At 43.1% G+C, this 14,644-nt stretch overlaps 2 protein-coding genes across 2 annotated transcripts in view; one reads left to right on the plus strand and one right to left on the minus strand.

Moving 5' to 3' along the window:
* The window catches only part of LOC119417879 (mediator of RNA polymerase II transcription subunit 23-like), an 8,035-nt gene extending 4,069 nt beyond the window's left edge, over positions 1 to 3,966 (plus strand). The window contains exons 3-4 of the mRNA XM_037685129.1: positions 3,618 to 3,824; positions 3,955 to 3,966. Of these exons, the coding sequence (XP_037541057.1) occupies positions 3,618 to 3,824; positions 3,955 to 3,966 (219 nt within the window). The remainder of the gene's footprint in view (positions 1 to 3,617; positions 3,825 to 3,954) is intronic.
* A 2,683-nt stretch (positions 3,967 to 6,649) lies between these two features.
* The window catches only part of LOC119417880 (mediator of RNA polymerase II transcription subunit 23), a gene marked incomplete at its 5' end in the record, with an annotated part of 11,280 nt that continues 3,285 nt past the window's right edge, over positions 6,650 to 14,644 (minus strand). Inside the window, 1 exon segment of the mRNA XM_037685130.1 lies at positions 6,650 to 6,747. Coding sequence (XP_037541058.1) covers positions 6,650 to 6,747 — 98 coding nt within the window.

Raw genomic sequence — 14,644 nt, forward strand, 5'->3', positions numbered from 1 at the left:
ATTATACTTTATACTTTGTTGTTTTTGTCTTGAACTTTTTTGAATTTACCATGTCTTGGATGACTGAGAATCTTCACCAGCTATTAATGACACAATCGGCTTACCATATTCCCCAACCTCCGTTCTGTTCGCTGCTTGGAGCAAGTCAAACCAGCTGCACTGCCCCGGCGAATTGCAGCTCATTTAACCATTAAAGTGCATTTATTAAGTAAAAGTTCAACTGAGACACACCTTTGCTATAATTTTGAGCAAACAAATAATTGTTTTAGGTGCTTTTCTTGTTAAATTTCGAAGAAACGCAGCGGTCCTCCTTGTTTTTTTTCCTCCATTTGCGCGCTCTTGGAGCATCGAGGCAGCGAATACAGCTGATTTGACTGTTAAAGTGCATTTATTAAGCAAACATTAGACTGAGACACACCTTTCTATAATTTCAAGCAAACAAACAATTGTTTTAGGTGTTTATCTTGCTAAATTTAGAAGAAACGAGCAGCATTCGTGCTTCCTTTTTTCCCTCCCTCTGCTCGCTCCCGGACCACCGAGGCAGTGAATACAGCTAATTTGACCGGTAAAGTCATTTTATTAACCAAACGTTAGACTGAGACACACCTTTACTATAATTTTGAGCAAAAAAATAATTGTTTTAGATGTTTATTTTATTAAATTTCTAAGAAATGCGGAGGCTCGTCCATCTGCGCATGCCCGCTGCGTCCGCAATCGGGTTTTGAAATACAGATGATTTGACTGTCAAAGTGCATTTTTAAAGCAAAAGGTAGACTGAGACACATCTTTACTATAATTTCAAGCAAATAAATAATTGTTTTAATGTGTTAGTTAAATTCTTGTTAAAGTCCTCCTGTTCACGCTCCCGTGGCCACCATTTGGCAGCCCATCGATTTTTGGCACAACACCGGCCCACATTTTCGGGTTCGGCTCACATTTCCGAGTTGTCAGCGGTGACGCGTAACAAAGCGATGCATCAGCGGTGATGCATAATAGATGCGACGTATATGGCGAAGTGACATTTTTATGGATTTTTCCACTTTTTTAGACATATTTGGACTGATGCGACTTATAGGTTGGTGCAACGAGTACGACGGGAAATACAGTACTTTAAAATAAACTGCGGTCTGTGCTCCACTACCATGGTTAGCCAATGCTTACTGTTACTTTCTGTATCTTACAGGAAGTTGTTTCAATAATCATTTATACAGTAGAGACCCCAGGAATAAAGTGGATAGGGATTGCTCAGACTTTTGAATTGAGATTTTTGCAACGTCATAACCAGTTTATATTTACTTGGCATTGATTGCACTTAGAATGTTCAGAGTTTGAAGAAATAGTTTCTGTCCAACATGGCTGATGAGGTAACAGCAAGTCCAAACTGTCGAGATATGCCACATCTAGAGAACGGACCAGAAGCTAAAAGTTGAAGCCACCATGGACGAGTGCCTCCTACGAGACTGGCTGCAGTTCAGTTTTTAAATTTCACCCCTTCATGTAAACAAATGGAACATTTGCCTCACTTAAAAATAAAAATTTACCACAGATAATATTTTCCAGCTGTTTATTTTTGTTGATACCATACCGGTAGTTCTTCTTGCTCTTGTATGTTCAAATTTGCATATCCCCCCACGCTTAGTTTGTTATTTGAGGCGTAAGAAAAGTGTCACGTTACACTATGATGGACCTCGTCACAGCCTGTTATGGTTGGGAGGGTGTAAAGCAGTTCATCTCCATGCTTTGATTGTGCAGCCTCTGCCTCCAAAAGTAAAACTGAAGTGCTGCCATTTGCAAACGATCTCAGTTGGGCTTTTGTGTAACTAAAAATAATAAGAAATGGTCAGACAGCAAACAGGCTAGATGTTTAATAATTGTTTTGTTTGCTGTGGGTTAGAGTGAATAAGGAGCAGTCTTCTAACTCAGTTCAGAACTTGTTCAAATATTCAGAAATGACATCTGAACATTAGTCTTATCTTATTAATTTTTAATTTAACTAGGTGAACATTTCTTATTGTTGACAGAAGAGATGCTGTCTATCCTTTTCCTCTTTCTCTTCTTCTTGTTGCGTTCTGTTTTGTGTGTTTGGGTGCAGAGGAAGTGAGGTTGTATCAGAAGCCAGTTACCAGTAAGAAGGATGTGTAAAAAGGCAGCAGCCTCCTCCTCCTCCTTTTACTCTCAGTCTCACTACTTCTCCACCTCCTCACCTTCCCAAATCTTCTGTTGTGCATGCAAGAACCAGTCGCATGTTTCGGGTTGGTTTGATGTTTGATGCTGTGCTCTTTCAGTGACTTTTATTTTATTTTTATTTTTTGCTGTGCTGTGCTGTTCAGTTCCTTGTCTGCGAAAAGTTTTCTGTCTCGTGAAGTAAAGTGCAGAGATCTCCTTCTGCTCTGTCAGTGGTGTGTGACTTCAAGTTTCTTCTCTTAGATATGTGATAAAACTTTTATTTTTAGCCTATAAAGTTTGCCTTAATTAAGAAATGTGAAGTATATGTGTCAAAATGATTGCATTAGATTTGTGTATTTATTTACCAGTAGTTGTATTCAAGTCAACAACCTTAATATTTTTAGTAAATTTGATGTTTCTGTTTAACAAACCTGCATTTTAAACCAGTTTCGAACTACTTCAAAAGCATCTAGATCAGGGCTATTCAACAAAACTGCTCAGGGGGCCACAGGTCCTGAAAGACAGCAGTTCAGGGGCTGGACATCCAGCAATTTTTCATTCAGCCTTTATTTAGACAGGTAAATCCCATTGAGCCTCGAGGACTCATTTACAAGAGAGACCTGAAAATTAAAGTCATTATGTAGCTAAACCAAGTATTACAATGATCTGTTACCTTTAAAACATGTTTGTTTTATTCCATTGAGTCATAAATGCAATTAACAGAATCCAAAACAGACCCCACCACCCCTCAAATTTTTTTTTTTAAATTTATGAACTCATTGGTGGGCCAGACTGAAGTCAACGCGGGCGCCAGTTGAATAGCCCTGTTCTAGATCATTCCTCTAAATGTAACAGGTTTATCTTAAATAGATTGCTTTGTTTCTCCAAATAATAATACAATAAAATGCAAATCTATTCTTGTTTGAATTATGGTTGTTTTACGTGCTTCTTTTAAGATTTCTAAAACTTCACTAGAAATTAGTTATTCATATTTTACTACTTTATGACATAATTAGTGTTTTTGTAAATTATCTCATGCTAAATGCACACAAAGACTTTCTTTTGTTATTAGTTTATACATGTTAAAATGGGAAAAAATAGTTTTTTACTCCTGCAATCTTCTGCAGGTGCTGGAATTAAACATATACACCAACTTGGATTCTTGATTTTAGGTCTCCTTTTAAAAATAATACAACGGGTCAATTACAAGAACATAAATGTTGGATTAGAGCTATAGTAAAACAAAACCAAATGACAGACAGGAAGGAGATGCAGTCCTGCATGCAAGGAATTGAAAAAAAAAGTTTTTTCCATGTCTGTATGTAACAATGTCAGAAGGCCAAAAACCTTCATAAGTGTAATAATAAAAAATGTTCCTCTTTCTGTTTTTCTGTTTAACCTTCTCCCCCTTTGCCCCCTTCTTTTACATGCTCCCTCCTCCCCCTCACCAGCAAAAGCAGCGATGCCCGGTGCTGGAGGAGCAGCTGGTGGACCTGGTGGTGTACGCCATGGAGCGCTCTGAGACAGAAGAACACTTTGATGCTGACGTCGGAGGAACGAGCCAGCTGCTGTGGCAGCACCTCTCCTCCCAGCTCATCTTCTTCGTGTTGTTTCAGTTCGCCAGCTTTCCGCACATGGTGCTCTCGTTACACCAGAAGGTAAGAGGAAGCAAGGCACACCTGCTGGTTACTCAGTCACGTTTTTTTTTTTTTTCCGGACCAGATTAAAAAAACTCAAATCTGGGTTGTTGGAAACTGCAACAGTGTCAGTGTTACTGATCATCTACAGTGTTTCCCCTAGATAACTTGCCATAGCTGGGCGCTCATCTCGTCCTTGATTTTTGTCGGGAAGGGGGGTGGCAGAAGACAGGGACGGAGACATGTCTTGAGCTGCCCAATGCTGTTTATATTGATGGTTGTGGGGGGTGGGGGAGTGCGCACAGTTCGGTAGACGAGGTGCTCGGTTCTGTTGACAGGGCGGGGCGCCCCACTTGTATAATGGTAGAGGAAACACTGATCTAACTGTATGCTGTGGATGTCATGACAATAATTCTGTTTTTATTACAAATCAAGAAACATCAGGAGGCAGAAACGCACCTCTGGTAAATGCCAAAACAATGGAGATATTTATTATTAAGAAAGGAAGCTTACTTCAATCATTTACTATCAGAAGCCTCCTAATTTATTTTATTAAATTACTAGCCAGAGTTAGTGACCATAGGTGAGGGTAGGAACATAGACCGAGAGCTTTACCATACAGCTCAGCCCCCTCTTCACCACAAAGGCCCGGTACAGAGTCTGCAATGCTGCAGATGCTGCACCAATCTGTCAAGCTCATGCTACATTCTTCCCTCACTTGTGAACTAAACCCCAAGATACTTGAAATCCTCAACTTGAGGCAGAACCTCACCCTCGACCTGAAAAGAGCAATCCACCCTTTTCCAGTTGAGGACCATGGCCTCAGATTTGGAGGTGCTGATTCTCATCCCAGCTGCTTCACACTTGGCTGCAAACCGCTCCAGTGAGAGCTGAAGATCACAACATTATTTATGCCAACAGGACCACATCATCTGCAAAGAGCAGAGATGGATTCCTGAGGCCACCAAACCGGAATCCCTTCGCCCCCTGGCAGCACCGAGAAATTGGGTCCATAAACGTTATGAACAGAATCGGTGACAATGGGGAGCCCTGGCTGAGTCCAACTCACTGCTGGCAATGCGAACCAAACTCTCGCACCACTTTTATAGGGACCGAACAGCCTGTAACAATGGCCCCCAATCCCATTCTCACAGAGCACCCCCCACAGTTTCCCCCGAGGAACACAGTCAAATGCCTTTTCCAAGTCCACAAAACGCTTGTAGACTGCATGGGCAAACTCCCATGATCCCTTGAGGACCCTAGTGAGGGTAAAAAGCTGATCCAGTTTTCCACAGCCAGGACATAACCCGCATTGTTCCTCCTTGATTTGAGGTTCGACCAATGATCGGACTTGCTTCTCCAGTACCCCTTAATAGACCTTACCAGGGAAGCTAAGGAGATGATTTGCGTTGTAATTAGAACACACCCTCCAGTCCCCCTTTTTGAAGAGGGGAACAACCACCCCAGTCTTCCAATCCAATGGCAAGGCCTCTGATGTCCACATGATGTTGCAAAGGCATGTCAACCAAGACAGCCCCACAACATCCAGAGCCTTAAGGAAATCAGGGTGAATCTCATCCACCCCTGGAGCCCTGCCATCGTGGAGTTTTTTAACTACTTCAGTGACCTCAGCTACAGTTATGGACAGACAAACTCCAATGTCTCCCGACTCTGCTTCCTCCATGGAAGATGTTCTGGTAGGATTGAGAAGATCCGAAAAGTATTTCTTCCACCTCCCAATGGCATCACTTGTTGAGGTCAACAGTGCCCCACCTTTACTGAACACAGTGTTAGTAAAGAGCTGCTTTCCCCTCCTCAGCTGCCTGCTGGTTTGCCAGAATCTCCTCGGAGCCGACTGAGAGTCTTTATCCAAGGCCTCACCGAACTCCTCCCACGTCTGAGCGTTTGCCTCAGCAACATTTAAGGCTGCAGACCGCTTGGCCCTCCGGTACTCCTCAGATGCCTCCAGAGTCCCACCAGCCAACAAGGACCGACAGGGCTCCTTTTTTCAGCATCTTACCCCACCGTCTGATCCAACTCACTACCAGGTGGTGATCAGTTGACAGCTCAGCTCCTCTCTTCACCAGAGTGTCCAAAAACAAGGCCACAAATCAGATGACATGACTACAAAGTCAATCATTGATCTACGACCTATGGCGTCCTAGTACCAAGTGCATTTATGAACACCCTTATGTTCGAACATGGTGTTTGTGATGGGCAAACTATGACTAACACAGAAGTCCAACAACATAACACCGCTTGAGTTCAGATCAGAGAGGCCATTCTTCCCAGTCACGCCCCTCCAGGTCACACTGTTGTTACCCACATGGGCATTGAAGTCCCCCAGCAGAATAAAAGAGTCCCCAGCTGTTATACCTTCCAGCACCCCCACCAACGGACTCCAAGAAGGTCGGATACTCTGAACTGTCATTTGGCGCATAGGCACAAACAACAGTCAGAGCCCATGTAGTGCTCCTCCGTTCTGTTTAATGGCCCTTTAAGCTTAAATTAGATACTGGTATTTAAACACATATTTACTGTGCACAGAAAGATTTTTTTTACTTTTATTTAAGCATGTTTCAGTCTTGACTGATTGGTTTAAAAATAAATCTGACAACTTCATCACCGTTGAGCTCTCATGACAGAAAGGGGAGGGGGGAAGACACCTGTTTCTCCGTTTCATGTTTGGATGTGACTTTAAAATGAGATCCTGGTATTTAAATGCATATTTACTGACACAGAAAGATGTCGCACAGAAAGAATTTAAAAACTAATATTAAAACATGTATCAGACTTGACTGCTTTTGCGTCTCCAATCCCCGACCATTGACAAGTTGATGCAAAGCTTACGGGCTGCAGCTCTGTTTCCTCCTCGACAGCTGATTGATCGCTTTTAACATGAAAGCTGTGTCATAAGAAATTCTCCTCGCGTTTTCCATTATCACTGAACAAATGAACAGGTCTGGCATGAAGCGCAAAATACGATTAACACCACGGGAATGATCTGAAGAAATTAATTCACGTCTATCCTGGGGTATGGTCCTCGAGAGTACCTAGTTGGTCATTCAGGTAAGACTTCTGGTCACATGATGATGGAGTGGGTGGAGTTATGGTTGAATATTTGAAACCATGAGCAAAAGGCCTTGTACATCTGATTACCTGGGGGCATTGAAACTACGTAGAGATGGCAGGAAAATAAAATAAAATGTAAAAATATAAATTTTGAAAATTATGAAAAAAAATACGTAAATAAGATCTCCTGCATAGAAACCGCGGGGTACAAAGTAAGAAAAAAGTAGTGCCTTTTACACCGGCAATTACAGTATATCTAGTCGGTACCTTTCAACCTCACGCACAAGCTCAGGCTCCTTCCCCGCCAGAGAGATCACATTTCATGTCCCAAGAGCCAGCTTTGGCAAGCCAGGGTCAGAGCGCCAAGGTCCCCACCTTCAGCCACTGCCCATGGCGTCATGCACCCGACTCATATGGCCCCTCCTACAGGTGGTGGGCCCACAGGAAGGCAAACCCACATTGCTCATTTGAAATGCCAATAACTGATATAATGGCTGGAAATTTTTTAGCTTTGTCCACCCCCAAAAGTCTTAAGTAAACAGTGAGTGGAGCGGAACTTGTTTATTTAGAGTGGCTGTTAGCAACCATGAAGCTAAGCAAATTAGATCCATTCTATACCTATACCCACAGTAGGTTTACAAGTGTTGCACTGGTCATAAAAACAGTCTTCCTAATGTGCATTCACATTTTTTATCCTCCACTATTCACCATAAAGTTAAGTGTGTTACAAAAATATAAATTTAACAAAGAAACGTCTTTCCCTGTTCATTGTAATCAGTCACAATTCAATTCATTCAACCTTTATTTAGACAGGTAAATCCCATTGAGCCTCGAGGACTCAATTGAGGACGACAAAGATAACATTACTAACACTGATATATATTTACCTCTATGTTAGATTTATTGTTCTGGATAAAGTTTTACAAGGCAATAGCCTATGCTAGGTTATCTAAACGTTAACTTGCTAACTTGAGAGGCACATAGCTAAGGACAAGCAGGTTGGAGGATTGAATAGGATTTATTATTGTTGATTTATTTTACAGATCAGTTAAAATAAACTTGCCATGCTGTGTTCAACAAAATGCACTACACGGTATTGTTACCTGCTTCGTCTGTGCTGAATGTGAAAGTGAAACTTAAGATGAACAGCTATGACTTGAAAGTACTCACCCCCTGCTGGATACATTGGACAATCACAGCTATTTCCCAGCATTTTAGGGGTGAAAATCAGACAATTTATATTGGTGCATAATGGGCCAATTATCACAGATACTGATACAGATACTGATACCCTAACGCCCATATCTGCCTAAAATATCGAACCTACCGATATATCGGTCGGACTCTAGTATAAAGTAAATGAGCAGAAAACCTTGATAACATGTTTTTATTTGTAGTAGCCTACGGTCAGCTCACAGTTGCTGAGTAGTGCTTTAAAGATGGGATTTACTGCTTTAAAGAATACATTAGATTGTCAAACAAAATATCCTCTAAGGTCAGCTCTTTCTGACTTTTCAAAAGCCCGAAAGAGCTGACCTTAAAGCTCTTAATAAAAATTTATTCATGAAAACTTAAAAAAATTATCAAGGACTCATACATGTTACACTGTGAGCTCAGTATTATAAAATCTTGATAGGAACTCTTGTCATACTGTAGGATATATGATTGAATCAATGTAAGACAGTATGTCTTCTTGACGAGAATTGACTACGTCTTAAAGAAAATCATTTGTGAACCTGGCTTTGCACAATCACCAACTTGAACTACCAGTGCTCTACTGAATGGAGTTATGCTTGAAAAATTCTGCCTTTTCACATAAAAGCAGAAACAATAAACTAAAGTCCAGGCAGTGTGTTTTTTTTTTTTTTTTTTTTTACATTTTAATGCTAAATTTTATTGTGCAGCCTCAGTTTTTTTCTTCTTGGCTGACAGAAGTAACACATTGTTGATCCGGCTTGTTTTAATGTTTAAATCGACCATCAACAAATCCTCCTTATAGGTCTTAAACACAGTTAAATAAACACACTTAAATACCAGATTAAATACAGGTTTAATGAACATTTCCACAAATTTAAACAACAAAAATGCTTTTGTGTATGTAACATGAGTCTAGACGCCCACGAGCGTGGGACACTGATCTACGTGGACGACATCCTTTTGAGACAGCCGACACTGGACTCTCATTTGGCTGAGATCGACCACGTCCTCAATCAGCTAACGACTGCTGGTGCTAAAATCTCACTGTCGAAATGCCAGTGGTGCAGAACCAAGGTGGATTACGTTGGCCTCCTAGTAGGCCCGGACGGAATACAACCACAGTTGACTCGCACCCAAGGCCTGGACAACCTCAAAGTCCCAACCAATCTCAAGGAACTGCAGAGTTTCTTGGGACTGTGTAATTACTCTCGCCAGTTCATAGAGCATTATGCGGACCTCGCAAAACCACTGACTGAACTCTTAAAGAAAGACGTTCCTTTTGTCTGGACTGATACACAGCAGCAGGCGATGAACGCTCTTAAAGACAGGCTCAAGTTAGCCCCATGTCTAGTCTACCCAGACTACAACAAAGAGTTCTACTTGGAAGTGGGCTTCTCACCTCACTGCATGAGTGCAGGTCTGTACCAAATACACGACAAAGACAAGCGTGTTGTGGCCTACGCCAGCAAAACGATGGCAGGCCCTGAATTACGGTATTCAGACTGTGAGAAGGCTCTATTGACCACTGTGTGGGCAGTGAAACATTTCTCCTGCTATATTGGTGGACAGAGGATCATTGTTGAGACACAACACCAGCCAGTAACGTTTCTGAACAGCCAACGCATCAGAGATGGTGTGGTGACAAACTCACGTGTTGCAACCTGGCTTATGGCACTTCAAAGTTTTAACCTAGACATCCGCTACGGTCAAAATAAGAAGTCGCACTTGGGCACTGATTTGGCAATCTGCCAAGAATGTACACAGGATGTACCAGCCACCCAACAGCCGGTTGTGAGTAAACCCTCAGCTGCTGAGGACCCAAATCACCACTTCTTTGATGGCAATATCTGTAAAGATATGGCGACATTGTACGTGGATGGATGTTCATTCCACCACGAGAAAGTCTGCAAAGCAGGTGTTGGAGGTGTTCTCCTCCAAGACCTGGAACAGGTCACATTTGGCTATAAATTGGGCTCTCAGTCTTCTCAGTACGCTGAGATAGCTGCAATCCTAATAGGCCTACAAATGGCAGTGGAACGCTCCATCCAGACGCTAGTCATCTGCACTGACTCTAACTATGCTCGACTCAGTTTCTTGTGTCATCTCGCTCTGTGGAAACAGAACGGTTTTCTCACAAGCAACAAAAAGGTGGTAAAACACAAAGAGCTCTTCATGACATGTGATCACTTAGTGACATCACATGATCTACAGATCTTCTGGAAGAAAGTTCCAGGACACTCCAGGGTCCCAGGCGATGACAAGCACTACAATGACCTTGCAGACTCCCTAGCCAAGGAAGGAGCCGTTGACGGACCCACGTGGTCCTTTGACCCCTCCTGGCTACTCAACACTCAGTCGTCACAAGCTACAACTGAGGTAATGGCAGTCACACGCGCACAAGCTGCAGCTAAACCTGCTGATAACACAGTTTCTGTGCGCCCGATGTTGACTGACCCAGACATCATCCAACTTCAGAAGTTGGATCCTGCAATTAACTCGATGATGCTGTATCTGACTGACCCAGACAAATACACTCCATCGAAAGACGAGCTGGATTCCAATCCAGACCTCAAAGTTCTCTTTCAGCTGCGCAAACAGCTGAAACTAGTTAAAGGCATCCTAACTTTTGCTCATGGACGGACGTCCTCACCTGTGTTCGTGGTCCCCCATGACCACAGGGGGGTGATGTTAGTCCATGCACATGACCTTCCGTCCGCAGGACATAAGGGTGAAAATGCCACGCTGAAAGCATTGAAACAGATTGCTTATTGGCCTGGAATGAAAAAGGATGTCAAAGACTACATAAAAGGGTGCCTGATCTGTGGCCAGTTTCAACCATCCAGACCACTTCACAGAGCACCACTGCATAGTAGAGGCATTGCATTTCCATGGTCGGACCTCCAGATTGACTGGGTCGGACCACTCACTAAGACCTCTAGAGGAAATAAATATTTTCTCACGGTAACCTGCGCGTTTACCAAATGGGTAGAATGTCTACCAGCCCCTAATGACACAGCACAAACCACTGCTATGTTGTTAATGAATCATGTATTTTCAAGGTTTGGACTTCCCCTTAGGGTGAACTCAGACCAAGGTACACACTTCACAGGTGAAGTAATGAAGGAACTGTGGAAGACGCTAGGCGTCAAAGCCAACTTCCATATTGGCTACCACCCACAGGCTTCAGGCCAGGTTGAGAGAGCAAACAGGACTGTGGTGAGTATTTTGAAAAAATACGTAGCCGCAAACCACAAGGACTGGGATGTGAAACTCCCTCTGGTCCTCATGGCCATAAGGGCCACTCCACACACGTCGACTGGCATCGCTCCTTTCGAGATGATGACGGGTCGACAAATGACTCTCCCTCTACACCTGTTGTACCAACCAGGCGATGCTGCCATGGCAACAGCCTACACCACACAACAATACATGAAAGACTTGGAAAGACACCTTAAAAACACTTTTGCTTTCGCACAGAAAAACCTGGAAAAATCAGCTGAAGGACGCAAAGCGTACTACGACCAAAAGGCCTCTCACGAGGAACTCCAAGTGGGAGACAGGGTCTGGTACTACACGTTTGCACCCAAAACTGGGAGAAGAGAGTCCGGGACCGGAACTCTCGCCCGTAAGCTGATGCCCAGATGGACTGGACCCCATCTGATAACCGACAAAGTGTCTCCAATTATCTACCAGATAAAAATCAGTAAAGGCCAAAAAGAGCCAACTGTTAAATGGGTACACCGTAACCAGGTTAAACCACACAAGGCGTGCAATAACTCCTCAGGAGACAAAGATCTCACAAAATCTGACCTCGTGGGAATAAGGGTCATCCAAGCAGAAGATAAATAATGGATAATAAACTTAACCATAGTTTAAATTCACAGGACCTACCCTTGACCATTACGAAGCTAAGACCTACCTCTTTGTGCTTCCATAGGACAATGATGGTACCACTCCTGGTAATCTTCACCCTCTTGGGTGCCACCCAAGAAATCAAAGCCCTCGTACATGCGGTAAATGAGTTAGCCCTTAAGGTTGAAGCGGATTACGCTGTCGCACACCTAATGGATAGGATTTTTGCTGACATGCTTAGAGATATCAGTTCGTCGGTAGATACACTAGCCACCGGTAGGATCCCACCGTATCTAGTCTCTCTACAGATGGTGAACGACATCCTCAGCTCCGCTACGCACGAAAAAGTTACGCAAACACAGGCACACCTGGCTTACACTCTCGGTAGCGCAATCCCAATCTACGTCAATCACAAAACATTTGAAATGGCGTTCATTATCAACCTACCGATAATTCCCTCAAACGGCATATATAGACTCAGGGACGTCGTAAATGTTGGCAATTGGCACGGCGAAAACCATGTTCAAATTGACACACCAAGGATGGTTGCGTACCACGACGACAACCCCTCCGTTTACCTAGCTCCAAACCTGCAGATGTGTGTTCTCACTCGGGAGATACACTATCTGTGCCTGAGCAAACCGTTTATGTGGAATAAAACCGCGGGCATATGCAGGTTAACACCTATTCCGGAAAATTCTAAGTGCTCAACGACCGTAACGCCTCGACACCTGGCTAAAGATGCAAAAGCGGAAATAATTGGCTCTCGTTGGCTAGTGAACGCTCCTCAAAGACAGGCGATCATAGCCTACGATCAACCCGGGGCAAATAGACCTTTGACGTTACCGGACAAAACGATGTGGATCAGTGTTCCCCAGGGAACAACCATACACATTGGTGATTTGACGCTCTATCACCTCGATCCGGAACGATGGGACGCGACTCTGGATGACTCAGAGTACCTAGGAAATATGTCTATAGACATAGATCCAGAGACTCTGGGAAGGATCCGTTTTGAAGGCACCCAAGTCGTCGACGTGGAACCAATAAACCAAGTTCTCAAGTCCCTCAGGTCCACAACTAAGAACCCGATCCAACCAATTAACTATGCGTGGTCGAGCGCGGACACATTAATCATAGCCCTGCTAATGACGATAACCCTCGTATTGTGTGGGATACTCGCATCCCTGTCCCGGGGCCAAACGTCACTCCGAGTCGACGTGGATCGCCATGCAGCGCACCTCGATATGATTATGCCTCGCGTAAGCGGGTCTGCAAAGAAGCCACTCACACGGGACAACGTGACTGAAACTGACAACCAGGGTGAGGAGGAGCAGTGAAACGATGTTTCTAGATGCTTAGTCACTACTCTTGTCGGTGTTGAAACGTTGTTTAGTTGATTTTGGTTGTTTCTGAGGTAAGAATGAATCTTGTGTGTAGTAAGTTAGAGACTAAGAAGCCTTTGACCATGCCAACATGCAGTTCATTCATTAAATTGCAATCTTTGCGGAGTCAATGTATATTATTGCTACTTTAAGTACCATAATCTACATTGATCTCACAACGCTTAAGCCGAACCTACTCGAACAATTCTATTCGGGGGGATAGCTAATTCTTTTTGATGAGTCTCGCCATAGACTTCCAAAACATTTATGAGGAAACCAAACACCCAATCTCAAGTCGTTCGTCTAAAAGACAACAGACATTTGAACCAAACTATATTTTGCCATGTAAAGCTAACTTAAGCCAAGTTAGAAATGGAAAAATAGTTTGGAACCCTTTTCTATAGGCTTAAACCCCTGTAGTTACCCCTTTCAGCATGCTCCACCCCTTAACTGGTAGTCGTAGCTGTTCCCAACCATAATAGCTTACACACCAGGTGCATATAGTTTAAGGCCTTATGTAAAATCCCCTTCATAAGCCCACCTTAAACCACATAATTGCATGACACATTGAACCAGAACGGCACAGGCTGGACGTCGCTGGAGACAACCTTCGCTGGAGGCGACCTGCAATCCTGACGTTGGTCTCCACTCTTCATCCGGTGGCCGCTTCTTCAGTTCAATCCAAGGGTACCCCTCTGTATGCTGATTAATCAACACTTCCAATCGTTGTGGATTTACCGTTGTGGATTATATGACTTTTTCCAATGGATTACAGACTCTGTTTCCAAGGGGTTAAAGCATTGCTACAATGGAATTATCGAGACGATATGGAATTATAATCAACACAATGGAATTACCAAGAACATTGTGGGATTACCTTGACTTTTGTTTTCCTTGCTGGATTACCTTGACTTTTGTTTTCCTTGCTGGATTACTTTTGACTTTTGTTTTCCTTGCTGGATTACTCTTGACTCTTGTTTCTTTGCTGGATTACATCAAGCTTCAAGGACAATCGACGGCGTAAGTCCATAGTTGGAATTCATCCCCATGGACAGGTGATGATTTCCAAAGGGGGGACTGTAGTGGACTAGGCCTACGTCGAAACTAAGTCTAAGGTCAAAACTCTTGACCTTTAGAACCTTGTGGGACAGGAACTGTCATTTCATGTATTTGAATACATAAATACAGGTTCACCCATCCTGAGACTTTCTTTCTTGAAGATTCAAGTGAAAAGAACACTCTCTTTTTTATTATCATTACTACCACAAATGTTGATAATCAAAGTGTCTTAGTTCAAACCATTTTAGATGTTGCAGTGAACTAATCAATTTTATT

Source organism: Nematolebias whitei, chromosome 12 (assembly GCF_014905685.2).
Source record: "Nematolebias whitei isolate Nwh7 chromosome 12, NemWhi1, whole genome shotgun sequence".
NCBI lineage: Eukaryota > Metazoa > Chordata > Actinopteri > Cyprinodontiformes > Rivulidae > Nematolebias > Nematolebias whitei.